This window comes from Terrapene carolina, unplaced genomic scaffold, assembly GCF_002925995.2.
Source record: "Terrapene carolina triunguis isolate 2854851 unplaced genomic scaffold, T_m_triunguis-2.0 Scaffold35022, whole genome shotgun sequence".
Classification (NCBI taxonomy): Eukaryota; Metazoa; Chordata; order Testudines; family Emydidae; genus Terrapene; species Terrapene triunguis.
In genome coordinates this window covers 5235750-5260364 of record NW_020699373.1, presented here as the reverse complement: position 1 = coordinate 5260364, position 24615 = coordinate 5235750, and the positions used below count along the sequence as shown (strand labels likewise).

Here is a 24615-nt window from a genome sequence, read left to right as displayed (position 1 = left end):
CTGTTTCAAAACAATCTTATTGAAACCTGCACCACAAAGAACCATTACGTACATTAGTGAGCACTTACACAGGTAGCCCCTTCAAGTCAATAGGCCTACTGATGTACATGCTCCCCAACTTGAGCACTGGTTGTACAATCAGGTCCCAGATGTACAGCTCCCAATAAAGCAAAGAGAAGTTCTTTCCAAATGAGTGTGGTTCCAGTATGAAATGGAAACAATTCTGCTTGTATGATGCAGCATGATAGCTCACATCCTGTGCACCATTCCTTTCCCATTGACCACAAGGTGTTATTGACTCAGCTGCAGAATCATGTGGAATTGGATGAAGAGACGCATTAGACAGTTCACTTCTTCCTCTTTAAGTGATTCCAAGGGTTTAGTGCCTGGGAACTGGTCTTCCTCCCTGAGGATCCTTGCTCATAGGATTCCATCTCATCACTCCCACCCACTCCACCCACTTTTCAATGGAGCCTCTAGGGGAACTGGCAAGATGTTTTGAGCCGATGATTCATCAACATTCAGTATCACTACTTTCTCAGGCCCTGATCCTAATCTTAGGTCACTGGCTTTACACCAGTGCAGATCACGGAGGGATTCACTTTCATATATGAACTTTGTAAATATCAAAGTGGAAAATAAGGATCAGTTACGTGCCTTTACATTGCTATTTCGTTTTTCCTCATTACATTCATGAAATAAATACAAAGGCCAGGGTTGGAGTACAAAGTTTCAGTTTGTGCAAACGATTTGCTTCTAAATAAGTCTGCCTTTCATTAAAAATAATCAGACAATTCTAGCTAGAGTTATTCCCATCCCTTGCATGACAATGTTATATCCCAGAACGCCTTCTGCACATCTGGACAGTGATTGTGACACCCTTTTTAAGTAGTTCACTATTTCAGTTGTGAGACAAAGCTGCCTGTGAATAATTATTTTGTTTTTTTTCTTCTTTTTTTTTTAATTTAAATTTTTAGTACTCTTAATTGTGACAATAAGACTAATTGTTGTATTTGTCCTATGTGTGACATGCTATTATTAAAACCACTGAAATCTTACTTAGTAGTAATGTACTAAGAGTACCATTTACTCTGATCCAAATATCTGTATAGAACATTATTGCCATTGCTTTAACACATCTGTTTTGCACAATGGGATCCTTAGCTGACGTAAGCTGACATAGCTCCATCTACGTCAATAGAATTAAGCCATCTGAATACAGATTATAGTCGAAAGGTTTTTTTTTTTTTAAAAGGCTAGTGATGGGCCTCAGCCAAAAGGCTACATCCAAATATCCCTGAACTTCGCATGTGAGTTTTGCAACTGGCTCCTTGGACTTTAGGAAGGTTAAAAACCAAACTTTGTCTCTTGGCCCCATCGCTAAGAAAAGACATAGTGATAACCCTTGATGAGGTGTGATTGTCTCAAAGAATGATCATGCTGAACACGTTTGTTTCAATCCTTACCATGGTCTTTTTAACATAAACTTCTTGACCTCTAGACAATCCAAAATCTGCTATTTTTGCAACATAGTTTTCGCCAACCAAGATGTTTCTTGCTGCCAAATCGCGATGAATAAACTACAATAAAGAAAAGAGAAATTCTCAGGTAACCCAGTGTGGTTAGATGTTCAGCTGTGTGTATGTGTGTTCTCCCTGTGTGCTGCCCCAGCTCTGCACAGACAGCTGGCATAGCAGACCTCGAGCGAACCGCCCAATGACCACAAGATCTGTTAAGGTATGAAGGTGCCAGGCCAGGTTTATTGTCAACAAAGCACGGTAATAGCACCTGGTAGACTCTACAAGAATACTAAGATATGTATGCCAGTGACAATGGATGCAGCTCAGTGAATGGCAGGACTTTCCATTCCCTCCTCGGCTGGACAAAGATACTCCCTCTGAGATACATCTTTATATCCTGATACAAACAAGTTAGTACTGCCCCTTTGACATAGTTAATCACTGCCCCCTGACGTGGCTAGTTATCACCTTGTTCATGTTGGTTCAATCAAAACATCTCTATTATGTACTGTCATCCTGGCCTTATCTTTTAGGAGCGGTCAGTGTGTTCCTGTTACCCTTGGGGAATGTTTTTGTACCAATCTTGATATCGGGGTGTTCTGGTACCACTTGATATCGGGACGTGTTTGCGTGAGTATTCTGTGCTTAGCACTTCTTAGGAATAGTGTATTTCTTCACTATCAGCCCTGTTCTTGGCAGATTCTGTGAGCAGGTCCTGCCTTATACCAGGCCTCTGATACAAGGGCTTATGTCTCAGGCTCTCTTCCTACTACACCCATGACCCTTGGGTTTTGCATTATACTGTGTGCTACATTTAAAACTGCCAAATGCAGAAAGCATGGCAAAGGAAACAATAAATTGACAGTATATTGAAAATAGTGATTAAAGCTTCTGATATAACAGAGAAAAAGGAAAAGGAAGAAAACAGCGAGAGTATTAACTGCAAATGCCTAAACCCCCATAAATTACCATCCATGTCAAAATATCTCATGAAGCCACATAAACCCAACAAATCTGGCCTCCAGGAAAGGCTGTAAGAGCAGCCTTAACATGGAGGTCAAAGGCTAACTGCTTCAGTACTTAATTTGTAATGGAGATATCCTATCTCCTAGACCTGGAAGGGACCTTGAAAGGTCATCAAGTCCAGCCCCCTGCCTTCACCAGCAGGACCAAGTACTGATTTTTGCCCCAGCTCCCTAAGTGGCCCCCTCAAGGATTGAACTCACAAGCCTGGGTTTAGCAGGCCAATGCTCAAACCACTGAGCTATCCCTCCCCCTTATGAAATGAAAGAAGTGCCAGGGCTCAAGCAATTTTTTACATTCAACAAGCCCAGAGGTGCCAGGGCTATGAAGTGCCAAGCCCAGAAGTGCGAGGGCTCAGCCCTGGCAAGCCCTAGCACAAATTAAGCACTGGACTGCACACATCCCTATACATAGTCACATCCCTGCCACATAGTGCCAGTGTACTTTTGCCAGTAATGTGCCTGGGCTGGAATGCCACCTAATCCTCTCCCCATCCCCCTCTGGAATACCCCTCTGTCACTCTAGCCATGGCTAGAGGGGTCTGGAGAATGGCATGTCCAGGAGTTGCAAGGGGAGACAGAAGCAAGCCAGGGAATTTCCACCCCACTGCTCCCCCTCTGGACAGATTTAAGGCTGACACCAACATTCAGCCCTTGTTTTAACTTGTGCTAGTAATTTTCTGTCAATTTCAAGGGCCACAATTTAAAATAACAAGAAAGTCACACACTTTTTTAGGAGAGAGAGCAAGTTTATAAGGTGGTCTTCTCACTCACTTAGAACTGACACTGTACTTGGGTGGCATCTATCTGTCACTGTCTACTGAGGTATTTATTAGAGGGCGTGGAAAAATGGGAAAACAAATTAATGACAATTTTTGAAATTATTTCCACTTCATAGAGTTTGAAACTGAACCATTTTTTTTATTTGTTCAAAATTTTTGTCAGACATTCCCCCTAAAAGTTCAATGTTTTGAAATGTTAAAATTTGAACTTTCAAAAATTTGAATTTTGGATTCTCTCTGCCTGCTTTCTAGCCTCTGATGTCCAGGGTTTTTTCACTTTTTAAAAAAAATTCATTTTAATTTTTGCCAGACTTTAACTTTTCAAACCTTCCTCAATTTTGGAAAAGTTACAGTGTGGCAAAAGGAAAAATGAAAAAAAAAGAAAAATTTTAAAGAGACAAAAGCCCCTACCTGACTCATCATTCATGCAATAGTAGGGAAAAGGGGGCAGAATAAAGTGTTTTTGAAACATTTTTGCTTTCTACAAAAAAGTGGAAATTTTGAAAAATCTGAACGCTTTTAGCAGAAGTTTTAAGTTTTGAAAAAGAGCATTTTTGTTGAAAAAATATTTTGAATGAAAAACGTTGACCCGTTCTAGTATTTATACTGCGCTCATTAGCATAGTGTCTAATCACCAAAGGAGTGGATTGCTTAACAATTTCGCTGCTGATCTCTGCTGCTTGTTTTTGTGTAGCTTTAACCAGCCATGTTCCACTGGCATGTCACTATTTTAAAAGGTGATATTCCCTGTGCATGAAACAACTTGAAAGTAGGCAAAGCAGCAGTGAAACAGTACATGTATTGTGGTGAGGTCGCCCTTCCATTAGATTACTCTTTCATATTCTAAGCTATGAGATGATACAACCTACAAGGCACTCAGAAGAAAAGAAAATAAACCAATTCTATCAAGAAGTACTTAAGCTAAAATGCCTTCTTTGGTGATAATCTTAAATTTCATTCAGATTTATTTTTAAGTGTTGCATGGGTGCTCAGATAATATGGTGACAAGAGCCATATAAATAGGTGAGTGAGTGAGTGATAGATAGATAGATCCACGTTCTAGAAGAAAGAAATCTGAGTTGGAGGAACAAATAACTCACCGAAGAAATGTATAAAATATCAATTCTGGTATAGCACTACCCATACATACTGAATAGGGGTGACAAAAATTAGATCAAGCCCTAAAAAATAAAGTGCTGTGTTTTTAAAAGGCAAGGAGCTCAGAGCTGACCTGTTTTTGGCTTAAGTAGTCCATCCCTCTGGCCACATCTGCTGCAAAATGCAGAAGCTGCTGAGAGGACAGAGTGGAGGCAGTGCTGTTGGCAATAGCAAATGCTGGGTCTGTCTCCAGCACTCTGCTCTTCCTCAGGAAATCGAGTAAATTTCCATGTGGAGCATATTCAATAGCCAGGTAAAGATACCCTAATGTAAAACAGAGAGCAGTATTACATAACAAGCTAAACAAGGAGACAGTGTCAGTGATTATGCATTTCCCCTGATAGGGTCCCACTACTACAGTATAATGCCACACAAGATGCAAACAAACAAACAAACCTTATATCTCTCAGGTGCAGAAGAAGATGGCAATGATGGCCATTTCAGAAGGATTCTTGTGATTTTATAGTTCAAAAAGAGTTTTTCATAACAGAAAGGTTGCAGCCCAGCAGTTCACAATGTGGAATACAGTAGAACAAATACCTCGGAAATGGAGGTTGTTTGTAACTCTGAACAAAACTTTATGATTGTTCTTTCAAAAGTTTACAACTGAACTTTGAAACTTTACTGTGCAGAAGAAAAATGCTGCTTTTAACCATCTTCATTTAAATTAACCAAGCACAGAAATAGTTTCTTTACCTTGTCAAATCTTTTTTTTAAACTTTCCCTTTATTTTTTTTGTTGTTTACATTTAACACAGTTCTTTACTTTTTTTTTTTTTTTTGTATCTGCTGCTGCCTGATTGCGTACTTCCAGTTCCAAATGAAGTCTGTGGTTGACTGGTCAGTTCATAACTCTGGTGTTCGTAACTCTAAAGTACTACTGTAGTACGTGGCCAGATCATTAACTGGTGTGGATCTATTCACTTCAGTGATCCTCCCAGGTAAACGTTGGCTTATGAACAAACCTCCTGTCCAAAAACCCCATTGCTTGGTTTTCAAACAGATTAATTCTGCAAACCACCAAAAAGAGCACTGCTGATCACTGGTGGTCCACAGACCACTGTTTAGCTATGTCGTGTTTTCTGTTTACTATGCATCTAAATATTTTATGTAAAATCTGCTTATATTTTTATGTTATGAACAGGGTGCCATCTTTCCTTTTTTGAGTACAATAATTACTTTAATATAAGGAGAATTTCTGGCCTGGACTATGTAGTTTTATATTTTATTTTATTGTATAATTTTTAAAGCCAGGTAAACAAAATATCCTACCCCGATGTTCACATGCTCCCAAAAGATTTATGATATTATGATGATGTCCAAGTTTACAAAGAACTTCCAATTCTCCAGCAAAGTCTCTGTGATCATCCTTTGAGGCATACTCTGGAAATCAAAGAAACATTTATTTATGTACTCATCTAAACTGCAGTTAAAACCACACTGTTGCTACTGTTCATTAAGACAAGAACTTGGACTACTGGTTGATGTCGAAAAGGGATAAACTCCATAGTATTCCAGTCTTTACCTAGATAATAACATCATTCTTCAATCAAAAACCTAGAGACCTCATAATGTCTTCAACAGTCACACCCAATATGTCACTCCTCTTATGGTATTGAGACACAATATGCCTTAGCAGGTTATAGAAATCCATCAGCCTAAAAAAAGAGAGTGAGTAGATCTTGATATTGAAGTCCCCAAATACCAAACACCTTAAAGCATCCAATTCAAGGGTAATAAAAGTAGCCAAGTGAGCTTATTCAAAAATCCATCGATAGGCTAACGTGATCGTACACTGGAAATATTTTTCACCTAGCACACTTACAATGCAGCACAAAATAAGATTCTGTGAAGTCTGGTGTAGTAAACCAGCTGAACCCATCTGCTGCTTACCTATGATGAAAAGATCTTTTAACATCTAAAAATGAGGATATGATCTGAAACAGTTGTGGAATATGCCTGGTTTTATATATAAACCTTGTCTACAGCTATGATTCATCTTGTCCTTAATTAAGGGTCCAATCTAACCCCACCTGAAGTCAATCAAAAGACCCTACTGGGAGGTGGATTGAGCATAATAATCCCTAAACAGCAAAATCAACAAAGCTTGGATCTCTCTGATTAAAAGATACATTATAAATATTGGGAGCTTGGCTGGAGCGTTGCCCCTAAACTTATATTTTGATTTACCATATACAAGTTTTTCTTGTCCCTGTTTGTACTTATCTAGTGTAGCTGGCATGCTGGCATAGCCAGAGTGGTACTGCCCTTCTGGCCTATCCACACTTAGACCAGTTTTTCATCCATAAAAGATGCACACTGGGTGTGATGAATGACCAGTGAGGTATTATAGAAGGTTTTGTGCTGGCTTGGTAAATCTAAGTATTGGAATATCCACCAGCTTTGGGGATTACCTGCCCCATTCTTTGCAGTTCATCCTAATTGAGTGACCTCAGTCGGCTCCCCTGGGAGTCCGGTCACAGTGGCGTAGTCGTGCTTGGACACACATTACCACAGGTTAATTGGGTTTTTGGATCAAAACGACACACTTGTCAAAAATTAATTGTGATATTGGAGAGTTTAAGGGTTACAAATCAGTTACAGTGAGTGACCCAGATCCTCTGACGATCCTGACAGAAAAAGCCTGGAAGAATTGTACTCACAGAGGGGGGTTGTCTTTTAATAAAAGGCCCCAGAGCAAGAACTGAAAAATCTGTTAGTGGCCAGTAATCAGGAAGCAGACTCAGGCCTTGGCTACACTCGGGAATTCACAGCGGCCGCGGCAGCGCTGTGAAGCGTGAGTGTAGTCGCGCCGCCAGCGCTGCGAGAGAGCTCTCGCAGCGCTGTATGTACTCCACCTCTCCGAGGGGAGTAGCTTGCAGCGCTGCGAGCGAGCGTGCAGCATTGCAGGTTCTGATTAAACTGGCGCTTTACAGCGCTGCACTCGCTGCGCTCGGGGGGGTGGCGTTTTCACACCCCTGAGCGCAGCAAGTTGCAGCGCTGTACAGCGCCAGTGTAGCCAAGGCCTCAGCGAAAATGCTTTCAGTGAGAAACCAGCAGCAACTTGAACAAAAGCGAATAGATCTTCGATTGCAGGAAAAGCTGATATGGAAAGAGACGCTGCTGAAAGAGAATGCCTATGTTTTGAACATGAACAAAGCATCGCATATATTTGATTGCAGGAACTAGAAGCTAAGGCAAAAATGGACAGACTTTAAGCTCCAACTCAAGAGAATGAAGGAACTGTATCATCCCGAAAAGCCAGCTCCTCCCAGCAGCAAAGATGGGGATAGAATCTATCCAGTTTGTAACAATGTTGGTATGTTGTTTGACTGTAAGCAGTTTTCTGTGTGTAACCAAAATATACCCCAACTCTGCCACCTGTTATGTAAATACTTTTACTGTGAGCTCAGGTGAAGGTAACCCCATAACTTGGGCAGAGAATGTAAAAATCAATGGTAAAAGCTGTTTAGGGCAAATTACAGGTTCTAACATCACTCTTGTTAAAGAGGATCTTGTCAAAGAGGAAGATTACTTACCGGGTGAAAGTGTGAATATTGTAATCCTCTATGAGTTTACTGTAAATGTGCCTTTAGCCAGTATCCACCTTGAATAGAATGGCATTAACCATGAAGTTATAGCTGGTGTAAGGAAGTTATTGCCTAAGAATCTTTTGATTGAGCATGATATTAAAGCTTGATATTATGTCAGTCGGGCTAACATAAACCAGTCACAGGAAAGAAATAATCCTAAACCTGTGTCTATTAGGAATTGCCTATTGAGGAATTCTCCAAATGTTTGTCTGTGGAAAATAGCTGTGTGTCTGTGCAGAAAAGCAGTTGATATGTGAATGAAGTTTCTGAATGTCTGTCTAATATCTCAGAAGTGAATCTGGAATTAGATAAAGCACAGAAAGAACTCATTGGTCAGGAAAATGTTTCCCTAGAGCAGATTAAAGTTGATGATCAAATTAAAAACCCAAACTAAGGAAGAAAGGGTTAAGCATCCTGCAGGACAAATGATACAAATTCAACCCTTAAAAACATATGTGTAGATAATGTTTGCATTTTTGTGTATTGACATATGTATGGGTAGCGATCAACAATGTAATCAAACAGTCCGTCTATGCTGTATTCTGTTAATTCAGAGATCAAAAGAAATTCTTAACAATTAAATGAACTGTAAACCTAGGATATCGCTGTATTCATCTCTCTTCGAAATGTATAGCAAATCATCTGCAAATGGTGGAAAAACAGGCAATTGCCTTATGTGGATCTGTGTGGATGCTTAGGAAATGAGTGACTATTGTTCTCTGAGCTGTCACAAGAGAGCCTGAGACTATATAAAAAAGGGCTTGGGTCCTGATCCTGTCATCTCAGATCTGCTTGCGGCTTCATGCAGGGGTAGCCTAAGCCACAAGGACTGAGATCCCAGCGCTGACTGGCCTGCCCTGAATACAAACACTGGACTATAACCTATGAACTATTTCTGAAAGAACTCTGCCTCTACAAAGCTCACCATCTCTGCTAGGAATCTGAATCTCAAGCACTGCACTCATGTCTGTGTGTATACTGATCTTCTAACCAATCTTCTCTCCCTTTTCTTTTTTAATACATTTTAGTTTACTTAATAAGAATTGGCTGTAGCGTGTATTTGGGTAAGATCTGGAATATTCGTTAACCTGGGTGGTAATGTGTCTGATCCTTTGGGATTGGTAGAGCCTTTTTATATGAGGAATAAGATTTTCATTAGTCCTCATCATATTTAACTTGGGTGTCTGGGTGAAGGCCTGAGGCTGGGTTACTTTAACAACTGTGTTGTTGGCTTCTGGGTAACCAGTGAGGTATTATAGAAGGCTTTGTGCTGGCTTGGTAAATCTAAGTATTGGAATATCCACCAGCTTTGGGGATTGTCTGCCCAGTTCTTTGCAGTTCATCCTAATTGAGCGACCTCAGTCGGCTCCCTTGGTATTCTGGTCACACTGGGTATCATTAAAAACTCAGCATTCACCATTCCACGCACCAGCAGCACCCATGCTTTGTCTTCATGTTCTTAGAATGGATGATACAATGGCCACCCTTAAACAACTGCCAATTTCCTTGGATAATGACTTAGAGAGCTGCATAACAACATCTCAGTATCTGCAGTATTCCAGGCACGATAGTGGCAGTATTCTAGTATTTTTGGAACTTAGATACCATGCTGATAAGCATCTTAAAAGTACCTTCGATAGAGAAGTGATGCCCGACAATAAGTAGAGGGAAATTTAAAATGAGCCTGCAAATATACTGCTACCTTATCTATTTATTTAAGGCAACCTTGGCAAGTTTTAAAGGCTCTGTGCCGTTATCACTGTGGAGTAGCAAATGATGAGCTTTTCATGTGACCCATCAAACAGACTGAAACTCGCATATAGGAGTCAGCACTCAATGATACCGGGTCAAACTACAAAAAACACACAGAGAGAAAAAAAAGCCATCACCAGGGTGCAAACGTTGGCCAGGCAAAAGCAGAAGCTCATTATTTAGTATTTATATTACATTAGCAGCCAGAGGCCCCAGTCAGGATCAAGGTCCCCTTGTGCCAGGCGCTGTACAAACCCAGATAAACATAGGGCCCTGGCTTCAAAGACTCTACATTCTTTAATGAAAACTGCTGACCTTTCATCCTTTTGATGGCAGCATCCATTCGCAAGCCATCCTTCTTAATTCGTGCTTTAAGGACTTGTCCAAAGTTGCCCTCCCCGATCACATCTTGAAATTTGATGTCATTCCACTCGAGGACTGGATAGATAGTGTGGTCTGGGCTGTTCTTGGCTTTCCTGCTCAGAGTGAGAGTTCCTGAGTTAAACTGGACAGCTGGCTCTTCTCTCTGTGAAAAAAAATAACCAGGTGTTAGTAGTTGTTGTTTGTAACATTTGGAGTAATACCACAGAACTTATTGTCCACTCAATATAAGCATATGGGAGCTGAGCCTTCTCTTGCTTATTGTCTTCTGCAGAATAATTCCTGGTTTATACTGTCTAAATGAGAGGAGTGTCAGACACTTGCTGACTATTTTTATAATAGTGTGGTGGAGGCTGACAGAAAGTAGGCTACAGGGTTGGATAAGCTTCCCTCTTCATATTGAGGATGTTCTACTGCAGTGTTGGGGAAGAAAGAAGAGAAAGTGAAACATCTGAGCAAACTATTACATCTAGCAACTAAATCGTCTCCACTCTTTCCCTTGCCTAATCAGGCTGTGGTGCAGCAAATAGTCTGCTGTGTTTGAAGGGTCATCCTCACTTTAATTAATGCATCCCCATAGGATTTGCTTCTGTGGAAGAAAAGCGTGTAGGGAGAGTTTCCGTGGGACCTAACAACGGGTGATCATGGCCCATACTGTCCACTGTATGAAAGAAGCTGGTAGAGGTGTGGTGCTGCCATTGGCTGGCTCCTGGCCTGCTGTGCCCATCTCTAAAAGCTGTGGAGGAGCAGTTACTGGGGCTCAGAGTAGCAGCAACTTGCACTGCATTTTACAATCCACGGTGCAGCTTTAATGGAGACCACGCCACACAGAGTAGTGTGTTCACAAGCCTTTCTCTGGTCTGGCAGGGCATGCCTCCTGTCCTCACACACATCAGATCACAAACTGGTTCTGCAAAGGAGATAGAAGCAGCAAAGCAGAAGGGGAGACATAGTACATAGCTGCCTTCCTCCTCTAGGTGGACTGTCTACTTCATATCCCACAATTGTGATCCCCTGCTCACCTCTGGGTCAGTGGTAGGAAAGCTTGATACTATTAATGCTAACACGTGCATTACGGGGCAGCTTTATTTCGAAAGTTGGAAGAGGAGGAGGAGGGAACCTTATCAGGAAAAGACAACAGATGAGGCTGAGATGAACAACTGCACCGTCAAAGCAAAACTGGAAACTCACCACCACGTTTTGGAAGGCTTGAGCCATTCTGCGCTGGAAGTTGGCTCGCTTTAGCTGCAGCATGATGAGAAAGGCCAGCAGGATTGTCAGGCAGGTCATCCCTGCTGAGCCAAGGATAGCAATCAGCAGCATTTTCCCTCCCTTCGAGTCATACGGAGCTGTTGAGGGGAAAATGGTACTTAACAGCATCTGGTTAACGCTGACAATCCTCTGAGGGAAGTAAAGATTAGCGTTCTCATTCTGCAGATACACAAATGGAAGCACAGAGAACTTGGGCCTCATCTTCAGTAGTGCTGAGCAGCTGTGGCTCCACTGATTTCAACTGGAGCTGGGGGTGCTCAGCATCTCTGAAAATCAGTCTGTGGGTGGCCAGGCTGGTGACATTCCATGGCCTGTGTTATGCAGGAGGTCAGATTTGATGAGCTAATGGTCCCTTCTGGCTTTAAACTCTAAGCATCTATGAAACGTTGGGCCCTCAATAACTGGGGCACTGAAAGTCAGCGGCCACTTTTGGAAATTGTGTGACTTGCTCCAGGCCACACATTGAGCCAATAACAGAGCTGGGATTCAAATTCTAAGGGCCTTTGTCTGGATGTGCATTGTGTATATTTTTTTAAAAATACAACAACATTCAGAGTAACAAATAAATAAAATCTCAGGTGTTCATAGTCCCCAGCTCTGTTCTCAGCTTGCTAACCCACATGGCCTCCCAGACCACCCAGGCATGGTTTGGATTGAGTTCAGTACGCTGGAGTAACCAACCTTTTGTTTCCGGGAGAGTCTTCAGTTCAAGAGAAGGGTTTGGGTTGCTCAGTCCAATATTGTTCTGTGCACTCATCTGAACCAGATACACAGTATTCGGCTCGAGGCCCTTGAGATGATACTGCGTGATGGTTGTGTTTTTTATTGTGACGTCAATGTGGTTGTACTCAGCCTTGCCATAAATCTTGTAGCTGATGATGATGGAGGAGATGGACTGTCCCGCAGCAGTTGACCAAGAGATGATGGCAGAGGTGTCCGTGATGTTGAAAATCTTGATGTTGTCAGGTGACGGTGGGATTCCTATGAACAAAAAAAGAACACGTTCCAGTTTACATCCAGCCTTGCTCCTTCTTTTGGTGCCAATCCTTTCCCCAATCCTCCCACTGGCTTAAACAGAACCAGGATCAGGGCGACAGCAAATGAAACTTGACTATGTTTTTATAAACTTGACATGGTTCATTTCATTCTGGCACCAACTATTGCAGTGCTGAACACTTGTAGCAGATTCCTCGTGGTATTCCCTATCCTTGCTAGGAAAAGGAAGAGACTGCTCCAGGTACTATCCTAGACAAAGGGATTCCTCTTGAATTAGGGCAGCATAATTTTACCTCCCGACTGGATCAGCATCCCCCTGTGGCTCCAGCATCCCTTACTTTTCATTGCTTTAAGGCCTGTTTTCCTTGTCCATCTAACAGCCGTTAGGAAGGGTAGAAGTCAATAGCAAAACTCCCACAGATTTCAATGGGACCAGGATTGAGCCCCTAGCTGGTGGCCACAACCACAGCTGGCAAGACAAGTTCTCCTCAGAATAATGGTGATATTTCCGGAAGCAGGTCACCACTGTCATTTTTGTAATACATGCAGGGCCCAGCTGTGCAACCTTTACCAGTGTGGGTAAGCACCTATGCGAATGGGATTAGCACTGAGGTTGCAGGCGTGAGCGGTGCAGAGATGTGCCCTTCCAGAGGAGCGTACTAGAAGCACTGTCCCTCAGGCAAGCACAATGACTTCATGAGCCCCCAGGGAGTGTGGCTGCGGTGACAGTACTGTGGGGGGCAGGTGAGTCTATGGCCTTACCACATTCTCATCCCTTCCTACCTCCTTTGAGGATTCTAGCACCAGCATTACGACAGACTCAACTACTCTCTGCACTCAGTGTAGTGCACAAACATTGCACCTTCTCCTCACCGTTCAGTGCTTGGTACAACTCAGCCAGATTTTCCGAATCAATGGAGATCCTGTTGTCTTGGATGGAGCTGTAGGTGCCCAGCACTTCTGAGAATCAGGCCCTCAGGGTGGGATTTTCAAAAGCACCTAAGTGATTTAGGAGCATATGTCCCATTGAAAGTCACTGAGACCTGTGCTCCCGAGTCACTTAGGAACTTTTGAAACTCACATCCTTAGTCTCTGACCGGGGGATAAGAATTAGTGCTGACCCTCAGCTATCCCTCTTAACAATAGCTAAAAGCAGCTGTAAATGCGCATTCAGACACACTATGCTATCATTGCAGAGGATTGCTGTGACGTTGCACTCCATATGTTTTATGGAAATATGTTTATAAGTGTAAATATAATGTAACTGGAATATGCTTTATGCAAAAGGTCTCTCGTAAGGTATCATTACAAAGCTTATAATCTACTGAGTGTGGTCATCCTATTTGTATGAATGTATCATTCTTGTATCTGAAGCTAGAAATATGAAGTATTACTCTGAAGTCCTACTGTAACTATGCAAAGGGTGGGCCATTGATGGTGGCTTGGAATCTTGATGGCTCCCATTAACTAGGACAATTGGTTGTGAATGGCTCTGTTTACTCGCAAACCTTCCTGGGTACGTGCAGGCCAGCCCTGAAAGAATGGAGAATGAGGTCTTACAGTGACATGTGATCATGTCACCTGGTACTGGAATCCATCTTAAACCTGGTGCTTTTCCATTTAGAAGGAGCGGTGGGGACCCAGACAGACAAAAGATTCCTGCCTTGTGCCAAAGCTATAAAAGGGGGTGGAATAGAACAAAGGGGGCTGCAGTCATGAGAAAACCCCTAATTACCACCTGAGCTGGAACTAACTAGAACTGTACCGGGGAAAGGATTGGGCCCAGCCTAAGAAGGAGTCTAGTCTGTGAAAGAAGCTTATTGGAACATCTCTGAGGGTGAGATTTACCTGTATTCAGTTTCTTAAATGTATTAGGCTTAGACTTGCGTATTTTGTTTTATTTTGCTTGGTAACTTACTTTGTTCTGTCTGTTATTTCTTGAAACCACTTAAATTCTACTTTTTAGACTTAATAAAATCACTTTTGTTTATTAATTAACCCAGAGTAAGTGATTAATACCTGGGGGAGCAAACAGCTGTGCATATCTCTCTATCAGTGTTATAGAGAGTGGACAATTTATGAGTTTACCCTATATAAGCTTTATACAGAGTAAAATGGATTTATTTGGGGTTTGGATCCCATTGGGAACTGGGTGTCTGAGTGCTGGAGACAGGAGCACTTGCTGAGCTGTTTTCAGTTAAGTCTGCAGCTTTGGGGACGTGGTTCAGACCCTCGGTCTGTGTTGCAGAAGGTTTGCGTGTCTGGCTCAACAAGACAGGGTTCTGGAGTCCCAAGCTGGCAGGGAAGACGGGCTCAGAGGTAGTTTCAGCAAATCAGGTGACAGTCCCAAGTGGGTCTCTGTGACCAAACCTGTCAAACAATTACATTTTACAGAGACCTCTAGCAACAACAGAATCCTGCTGGGAGCGGGGAGGGGGGAAGAGGAAGAGAAAAGAATAAATAAAGTAAAGTGAATCCAGTCACTTACTGTCACTGTAGGTCCATGCATACAAATAGTCACTCCACTCTCCTTCAGACCTGGTATTCACACGTACCCTGCACCTATACTGCTGTCTGGGTTCTAAATCATCAATAACCAGAGTGGATATATTTCCTGGCACATGGGTGATATCAGGTCTGTCCTCATCACCACTGTTGTCATTCACACTCGTCCTTTCCACTTCAACAAGAAGGTCATCTTCTGGCTTCTGTGCTATTGGCTGCCATGACAAAATCAGAGATGTCTTGCTTTTAGGAAGGAGGGTGAGACCTTCTGGTGGAGGAAGACCTTAGAGAATCCACAGAGAGAGAGAAAAAACTTTATTTTATGTCTTCTGGATACTTGCACACAAAGGCTGGTATTAAAACAATAATCTGGAACTGGCCTTCTGGGTTAGTGCTCTGCATCGCCAAGTGAGGCCTGAGGTCATCCAGAGTTCAAATGTTGTCCTCCATACCTAGCAGAGGCTAGAATTGCTGTTGAGGTCAAATGCTCAGCCCAAGCATGGCGTTTTCGGTTGCTTCTCAGGGACATGGCATCCTTGCATGGATCACAATACTGACATTTTTAAATGACTTTAGCATTTTGCAGTGCCCTGATGGTGCCACTGGAAAGTACTGTCAATCTCTGATGCCGCTGGGCCTGCCACAAGTAGCAGGGCGGTGGATTTCAGATCTTCAGTTTCTCTGCAATGCCATTTGCTTCTCAGAAAATCTGGAATTTCTCTAGCCACCTCCTCCAGCCACGTTCCCTCCTGGACTGATGTGGCTTCATTTGCTCTGGTTTTGTGAAAGATTGTTTACCTAATGCCTGATTCTCCACTGCCCTGCACTGTGTATAATCATTTATAGTGCTAGAAAGTGCACGTAAAAGGCTAATACAGGGATCAGCAACGTTTGGCCCGCGGCCCGCCAAGGTAAGCCCCCTGGCCGGGCCGGTTTGTTTACTTGCCGCGTCCACAGGTTCAGCCGATTGCGGCTTCCACTGGCCATGGTTCGCTGCTCCAGGCCAATGGGGGCTGCGGGAAGCGGCGCGGGACGAGGGAGGTGCTGGCCACGCCTTCTCGCAGCCCCCATTGGCCTGGAGCGGCGAACCGCAGCCAGTGGGAGCCACGATTGGCCGAACCTGCGGACGCGGCAGGTAAACAAACCGGCCCGGCCTGCCAGAGTGCTAACCTTGGCGGGCCGTGTGCCAGACGTTGCTGATCCCTGGGCTAATATGTCAATTTGGCAGCATTCTACATTCACTTTCATAGGTGTAAATGACTACACATGGGGCAAGGCAATGGAGAATCAGACCCTGTCACTTAGTTCCTGTCCACAGTCACATTCACTAGAGCAGAATAGCAAAAGTAAATGCCCCTCTCACTACCTACAGTTCTTCGAAGGAGAATGAGGGGGCCTGAATTACTATATCGTGTGTGGTTAAGTAAAACAACAGAGCTATGGGACAATGTGAGGATAGAGATAATAGACTTGGGAATTCAAATGACATTGAAGGACTTGGGGCGGAGGGAAGAAAGCTAATACTCCCCAGCTAGTAGATCCCTGGTTGGTTGCTGGTGTGCACAAGCTCCATATAAAGAACTGCTGACCTCGTGTCCTTCACTGGGATGGAGGAGGGTTGAGAGATTACTGATGCAAAGTGGAAGTTTTTAAACATGAGGAAAGGGCCAGGCCCCTCTCTTTTTATTGCTGGGTCATTTCCATTTTAAGGGTTCAGTATACAAGAGTCATTTATTTAGTGCTTGAGTATTTGATTTCTTCCTGTTCCTTGACTCCGTATGAGATTCTGATTTTTAAATAGTCTTTACCTTAAAGAAGTCAACATAGTCTAATGGTTAGAGCCATCACTAGTAACCAGAAGAAGGGGTTCTATCCCCAACATAGCTGAGTACTCTCTGTGTGGCACTAACCTCATTGTGCCTCAGTTTTCCCACCTGTAAAATGGGGAGAATTATATTTAGCCACTTTTGCAATTCTTCCATTTTCCTTTGCTTTGCTTGAGACTCCTCTGAAAGGATCTGAGCCTCCCCTGGCCTCACTGTTTGAGAAACATTGTTTTAGGGCTTGGTCCAAAACCCACTGAAATCAATGGAAAGGCTTCCATTGACTTCAGTGGGCTTTGGCATGCATGCAGCTGAATGCGGCTGTGCATATTGCAGAGAAAACGAAGAAGGCTGATTGAAAGCTCCCCATGTGAAAGGCCAAAAGTCCTACGTACCAAGTGCAGCCGTTGTGAAGCTTGCCTGTGGCCCAGGATGCCCTTCTCCACCATCCCCTTGCCGGCTTAGCTGAACACAGAACTGATATTCTGTTTTGGGTTCTAGATTATCTAATTTCTTGCTCTTTCCATTTACTGGGAACGAAAGGAGAAAAAAAGGTCAACCCTCCATTCCATTCTGAAAAATAATAAGGGATTTTCTGAATCCCGCATCACAGCTGGGTCTGCGCTTGAGAGAGGTCAAGGTTATAGGCTCCGCTTTACCCCCATTACTCTAGGGTGAGCTGTTTAGACGTACACGTTAATTACCATTATGACAGTATTGCTTATGACGGGTTAAAGCACCAGCAATGTGCCCAGCCTTGCATGAGATACAAAAGGGCAGCTTTTCAAAAGTACTGACGTGCTCAGTGTCCTCAGCGGGAGCTGCTGGGTGCTGAGCATTTCTGAAAATCTGGCCCCAAGTGAGCTGGCCCCGATCCAAAGATCTAACAATCTGATCCTGTAGTCAGAGATGGGCAGGCAGACCTCTTCACTCTTTTGGAGACTTAATGACGTCATTGGTCTAGCTCAGGGGTCGGCAACCTTTCAGAAGTGGTGTGCCGAGTCTTCATTTATTTATTCTAATTTAAGGTTTCGGGTGCCAGTAATACATTTTAACATTTTTAGAAGGTCTCTTTCTGTAAGTCTATAGTATATAACTAAACTATGGTTGCATGCAAAGTAAATAAGGTTTTTAAAATGTTTAAGAAGCTTCATTTACAATTAAATTAAAATGCAGAGCTCCCCAGACCAGTGGCCAGGACCCGGGCAATGTGAGTGCCACTGAAAATCAACTCGCGTGCCGCCTTTGGCATGCGTGCCATAGGTTGCCTACCCCTGGTCTAGCTATTAGGAGTTCAGATACCACAATGATGGACATAACATATAAGCCTGGAAAGAACAAATTGGAATCCTGAATACCCGTGAACGTGGTGGTTAAAGGCTCAAGAATCCTCAGTGTTGATGTATCTGTGTTTCATCAAGAGATCCCAGCAAAGAGACTTGGTGTCTAATGAAGACGATGTGTAAAGGGATATAGGTTAGACTCCCATACAATCAGGCATACTCCCTTATATCTACCTGCATCCAGTTATTGAGATGTAAGGGAAACCAAGCTGGTATAAATTACACATTGAGGAGTCAGAAGGTGTCAGTTAAAGAGGATGGGGGCTGCTTTAGATTACACCTTCTTACATCCTGCAGTTTATTGGGTTTTTTTAGCTACGTTCCTCGCTTCTGGCCTGTCAGAGTCTGAAATACATTTGTTTACATTCCCTTGCACTCAGTGGGTCAAATTTAGAGCTGATGTATAAGGTGTGTGTTTGTAAGTTACTCACATACTCACCAACATGTAAGTGAGCCCATGTAAGCCTACGGGAATCTAGAAAAAGTCTACATGGCTTTAATGTACATTGAGGGGACTGGATGAAGTGGTTAAGCTACACCAATTTATCCTCTCCTCTAGGCTACTTAAATTCACTTGACTCACATCTGAACTTTGCCCTTGGTCTTTAGAAGTCCTAGAAGCCAGTACTTGGGTACCATGGTGATAGGAGCCTGTACTCACAAGCTTCCTCACAGGTCTGTCTCTCCAAAGACCTGCAGATGCTGCCCCTGTGGGAACTGGAAGTTCCTGGACATCACTACAACAACTGCTGTGGCCATATACTGAACTTCAACACAATGGACCACCACCAGTATAACACACAATCTCAGGTTTTATATCTTATAAAAACCTGAGACAGGAGGCCATTTGCTTCTGCTACTGCTTTAATATCTTTTTAGCTTAAAAACTACATAAGAATTGCTCGTCAGGGCCAGCTGTAGGTTCTTTTGAGCCCTGCATAAGTAAAAGTCATTTTTCAGAACAGAATTTTACTTTAGAGCGAACACCACATTCTAATTTTGCTTCAGCTTGATTGTAGATGAGGTTTCTGTATGATTGATGGGATGAAAGGACTGACCCTTACCTTCCACTGACATCCAGGGCTGATAACCTTTAGCAGGCTTATACAGGAGCTTGGTTAACACAATCGGTCCATCGCCAGTATGGGAGTCAGCATTGATATCGATGATGAGAAAATTATGTCCACTGTCTATCATCCTCGGAGCATACTGAGGCACAGGAGGAACTGAGCAAGAATATGACTATTAGACCAGATCTTTTATTTGTCTGTATTAATAAAACTGTGGCATCTACCTGGATTCATAGGAATACAGGTATTGCCAGACTGTATCAGAGCATGGTCCGTCTACTCCAGTACCCTGTTTCTGACAGCTGCTTCAACAACATTTCTCTGTGGTAGGGAAAGTTTCTTCCTAACTCCCATTAGTTGGAGGTGGGATTATATCCTAAAAAATGAGGGTTTAGATCCCTTTCCAAACGCTTGGATTTTTTTTTTCAAACTTTACCGTCCCATTCATTTGCCAATTCATAAAAATTACAATGCAGGAGGTGGCTGTTCAAGGTAGAACTGTTTTAATATTTTGAATGCAGATGTTTATTTAAACATTTCCCTGTAGTGTTGTCAATAAAAAACATTCCAATCTTGTGCCAGTCCATGAGAACCAGAAAGTGAAACTGATTGGAAACACTGTCCAGGCTGAATGAAATGCCAAGAAAGTAAACAAATGTTATCCACAATAAAAATACATCAGATTTTAAAAATTCTTTCAGCTTTAATAATCCCAGGTAGGACTATCAAGAGGAAGGAAGACTGATAAAATATGGGTTTTGATCTAGATAGTGTCCCCTTATGGTCAATATGCTCCCTACTGTAAGGGTCCTATTTCTATAACTCTTATTCACTTTGAGTAGCACTTACTTACATACCCTGATTTTTAGAGCTGCTGAGGGAGACACAGAGGCCCATTGGTGGTTCACTTCTCTGTGTCAGCAACTCTTGTCAAGCCTGACATACTCACTACACCTAATACACTGTTGTCATGATATAGACCCAAAAGCTAGCGTGTAATGTATCACTGGTAAACTGATAACTCACTGATCATTAATATTCTTGCATGAGGTATGGATGGGTGTGTACAAAGAGAGACAGCAGGGAAGGTAGCTATCTACTGTCTCCAAGGTAAATTAAGCATTATCAAAGCAATGTAAGCCTGGTTTACATCCAGATCAGCACAGAGATGGAAAATCATCAGGAAGCCTTCCTGCATCTTTAACAGGGTAAATGAACTTTGGGAAAACAGCATGGTGTCTACATCCCAGCAGGAGAGAGAAGCTTGGGCTGGCTTACTTTTCAAAGACTACATTTCAAAAGTGTACTGGACTATACAAAGAAAGGGGAGAGAGCCCCATAAAATTCAAGGGGCCAGAGCCCTTCAAATCACAGGACATTGGAGCCTTCAACCCAGGGGGCTGAAGTTTCTGGGAACTATATATAGGTGAGAAACCTGCTTAGGCAAAGACTGTAACTTGCTGAAATTAAGTTTTAGCCTTAGAAGAGTATTTTTACTTTTGTTTGCTTGTAACCCTTTCTACCTTTACTCCTTTATAGACCTTTGACATTTTGCTTAATAAACTTATTTTTCTTTTACCATATGCCAATTCTGTGCAGTGATTGAAGTAAGAGTGTTTGTCAAACCCAAGTTAAATTAATGAATTGGAGTGTATTGTCTCTTTAAAGGAGCAATGAACGAATAACTTCTTGAGCCTTCCAGGAGAGGACTCTGCCGGGGAGACGTCTCTGGGAACTTGGAAGTTGGGGGTCACTGTTTGTTACCTGCAGGGCAAGGTTTGGACTGGCAGAGTCCTGAGGAGTTTGCTGGCAAGGCAGACAAGCTGGTGTGTCAGGGAGTTGTGACAGAGCTTAGCAGTAGCAAAACTCTCACTTGCTGAGGCAGAGAGGGGTAACGCAGTAACTCTCAATTCTGGGAACCTCAGCACATTGTCACACTGGCAGACAGTTTGGGGGAAATTTGGGACTGAGAGTATTGGGGGTCGCTCTGCAAAACGTAACTGGGTTGTGGAAGCCAGGGTGTGACCTGCCTGCTTGTATGCTGGCTGTTGGTGTTCAGGCAGTGAGCCATAGCAGCATAGCACTGATGGCATCCAAAGTTGCAGGGCAGGCGGCGACACAACCTCTTACTGGTCTGGCTTGAACCCCAAAGCACCACTCTGAGCGCCTGTATCTCTGAAGTCTCTGGTTTTCTAGGTGCTCAGTACACATGACAATTGGGCTTCTTTTATTAAGATGCGTGAATATGGATGGCAGTGCCTAATTTACACATCTATGTTTGAAGATACTTGTCCTAGTCTCTAAAGAAGATTTTCCATACTACATTAAATATCAGCAAAGCAGCAAGCTCTGGGCCAGATTCACAGCTCTTTCCAGTCAATGGAAGGACTTCCATTGAGTTTAATAATGTAGGCTTTGGTTCAGGCCCTTTAAGCATAGCTGGAGCATAAATGATGGAGCAGGATAATATACATGGAAAGGGTTAAGTATTTGTATAAACATGACATAAAGAAATGGGCTCATGACTCAACTCAATACATTATCAGATCTCTGAACAGAAACTGCTAGAAGATAGATAGCATCTCACGAATGGTATGGACATTTAACGGTGTAAGCTTGCCCGGGTTAAAAGAGGGAGGCAAGGACATCTAAAAGCGCATGAGTCAGAGACCTTTACCTTTAACTGTAACATGGAAAGGCTCTTCTGCCATCCCTGCTACTGTCTCAACACTGCAAACCCATATTCCTGAGTCAGGCGGCTGGATTCTATTGATATGAAACTTTGCCTCTGAGCGATTGCTAACAAATGAGACGGGCTGAAATGACAAATCATAAGAAGGGTCTGAACAATGAAAAACCTCCTCCAAGTCACGCCTCCTCCTAATTTAGGGTCTCATCCAAAATCCATTAATGCCAATGGCAAGTCTCCTATTAACCTCAATGGGCTTTGGATCAGGCCCTTAGTATATTGCATGTAGTCATTACATGTAGTATATTACACCTCAGTCAGGAGTTTTCTAGTGCAGACAAAATGGCCCTGGTAACTTCTGATTTTGAGCTCACTGTAGCTATGTTATTTCCTGACTACTGCGTGTTTCATTCTGCCACCTTCACTTTCCTTTAATGTAGCTTTTAACATGGAACAATAATAAATATAGCTTCCATTTATAATATCTGTCCTCCCAAAAAATCCCAAAGTACTTCAGAGAAAGTCCCGCTTCTATTGGCCTCAGTGACAAAACTTCCATTGATTTCCTGCTCTGCATGTATGAGCCCTCTTCACCCATCTGTAAAATGTAGCTAACTCTGAAGGACATTTTACAGCCATTGCACATCAGTGTTATTTACTCAGTTTTGCTGCTACAACTGGTTGAATTAGCAACTACCAGTAAATCATCCAAAGAACTCAGCCCTTTTTCTGTTTTGAGTTTTGCAAGAGCATTAATTATTCAGTCTTTGCTGAACAGTTTGGGTGGTGAATTCTGAGCCTATGTGTTGTTCATGAACAGTTAATTTCAGTCATTTGCTATTTATTATTCACTGTGTTTAGCTAGTCATCCAAGTCACATGATATTTTTCTACTACCTCTTAAACGACACCTCTACCCCGATATAACGCGACCCGAAATAACACAGGTTCGCATACAACACGGTAAAGCAGCGCTCTGGGGGGGCGGGGCTGCGTGCTCCGGCGGGTCAGCATGTCTGGCTCCGACATGCTCTGAGTGGCGTGTTAAGGGTGGGAGGCGGGTGGGCAAGCGGGGTGAGGAGGTGAATTGGGAGGTGAGCGGCAGGCAGGAGGGGGGGTGAGAAGGCAGGCGGGCGGACGCGGGGAGGCGCGCCGGACAGATGGTGAGGAGACTAGAGGGGAGGCGAGCGGCGGGCAGGCGAGCGGGTAGGTGGGGTGAGGAGGCGAGCGGCAGCCAGGCGGGTGGGACTGCTGGGCGGATGGTGAGAGACTAGCGGGGAGGCTGATTTGTCCCAGGCCCCGCACCCCTCTAGGGACAGCTCTGACACGCTGCTCTGATCGGCGTGTTAAGGGTGCCGGGCCGGGGCCGAGGGGTCGGATAAGGGGCAGAGGGTCTCTGGGGGCGGTCAGGGGACAAGGAGCGGGGCGGGGGGGTTGGATGGGTCGGGAGTTCTGAGGGGTCAGTCAGGGGGTGGGAAGTAGGTGGGGGTCAGATGGGGGTGGGGCCAGGCTGTTTGGGGAGGCACAGCCTTTCCTACCCAATATAACGCGGTTTCACTATAATGCGGTAAGATTTTTTGGCTTCCGAGGACTGCGTTATATCGGGGTAGAGGTGTATTTAAACAGGGAAAAAACAAACAAATGAAGAATGACAAACAGAACAGCAAACACTCTTTTTCACAGACAAATATCAGCGTTTGTACGCAAAGTAGGGGAATTTGTATGAAGGACAGACATGCCCCCAAACAATAGTGCAAACAGAAGCCTGTTCGCACAAATTGTCATAAACAGTGAATAAAAAGCGGCGCAAACATGGATGAACTTAGCAACCAAGGGGAGTTTGAACAAATGCTCACACACTTTTTCACCATTATACAGCAAGTTCTGGATCTGATTCAGAAAAGCACTGAAGCACATGCTTAAGTCTGTCCCTAGACAGATGACCATGTGCTAAATGCTTTTGCGGAATAGGGATAGTTTCCTGAATTGGCACCTCTATGAGTCTAGGCAAGTTCATAGAAGCTGGTTGAAAATTTGACCCTGAAGATCTCGGGGCATTTTCATACCACCAAGGAAGTGTACTTGGTCAAAGTGTCTTTAGCGTGCAATAACTAACAAATAAACATAACAATAATAATAAAAATAAGAAACATTGTAGAAACCAACCAGGGACTTACCTTGAAGACAGTCCCATCTTGTTTCAACAGTTTAAATTCTTCAATAACAGGAAGTGGCTTGCCAGTGGCTATACAAATAGGCTTAAACTCTGCGCCAGAATTGAGTTCCACATGGTCTGGCAAGTGCTTTATCTGAGGTGACACATCAGCTGAACCTGTGTAAGGAACCCAATATTCACAACATGACATCTGCTGATTGCTTTTCCCCCTCAGAGATAAAACTGAGCAAGCTAAGAGGTTAAAAAAAGCAGCTACAATTCAAATCCAGTGCATATGTTGAACAAATTGTAGACCTTAGGTATAGTGGGCCTGATTCTCCTCTCACTTACACAGGATTAAATCAGAAATAATTCCATCAAAGTCCAGGGTGTTACACCAGTGTAAAACTAAGTCAGAAAAGATTCAGACCCAAAACATACCAAGCACAAACAATCTAGCTTTTGCAAAATCACACATTGCATTCTCTGAGTTAATGTATAACACCCCTGCAGCCAGGGCCGGCTCCAGGCACCAGGCACCCAAGCTGGTGCTTGG

At 43.3% G+C, this 24615-nt stretch overlaps 1 protein-coding gene across 1 annotated transcript in view; it reads right to left on the bottom strand.

The window, feature by feature from the left end:
* LOC113405298 (angiopoietin-1 receptor-like) overlaps positions 1-24615 on the bottom strand; it is a 65127-nt gene that overhangs the window by 4666 nt on the left and 35846 nt on the right. Inside the window, exons 5-15 of the mRNA XM_026646360.1 lie at positions 24082-24332; positions 21894-22032; positions 19211-19372; positions 17199-17333; positions 14964-15263; positions 12161-12460; positions 11399-11556; positions 10142-10352; positions 5754-5864; positions 4556-4746; positions 1467-1580 (exon numbers count right to left, since the gene is read on the bottom strand). Of these exons, the coding sequence (XP_026502145.1) occupies positions 1467-1580; positions 4556-4746; positions 5754-5864; positions 10142-10352; positions 11399-11556; positions 12161-12460; positions 14964-15263; positions 17199-17333; positions 19211-19372; positions 21894-22032; positions 24082-24332 (2072 nt within the window). The remainder of the gene's footprint in view (positions 1-1466; positions 1581-4555; positions 4747-5753; positions 5865-10141; positions 10353-11398; positions 11557-12160; positions 12461-14963; positions 15264-17198; positions 17334-19210; positions 19373-21893; positions 22033-24081; positions 24333-24615) is intronic.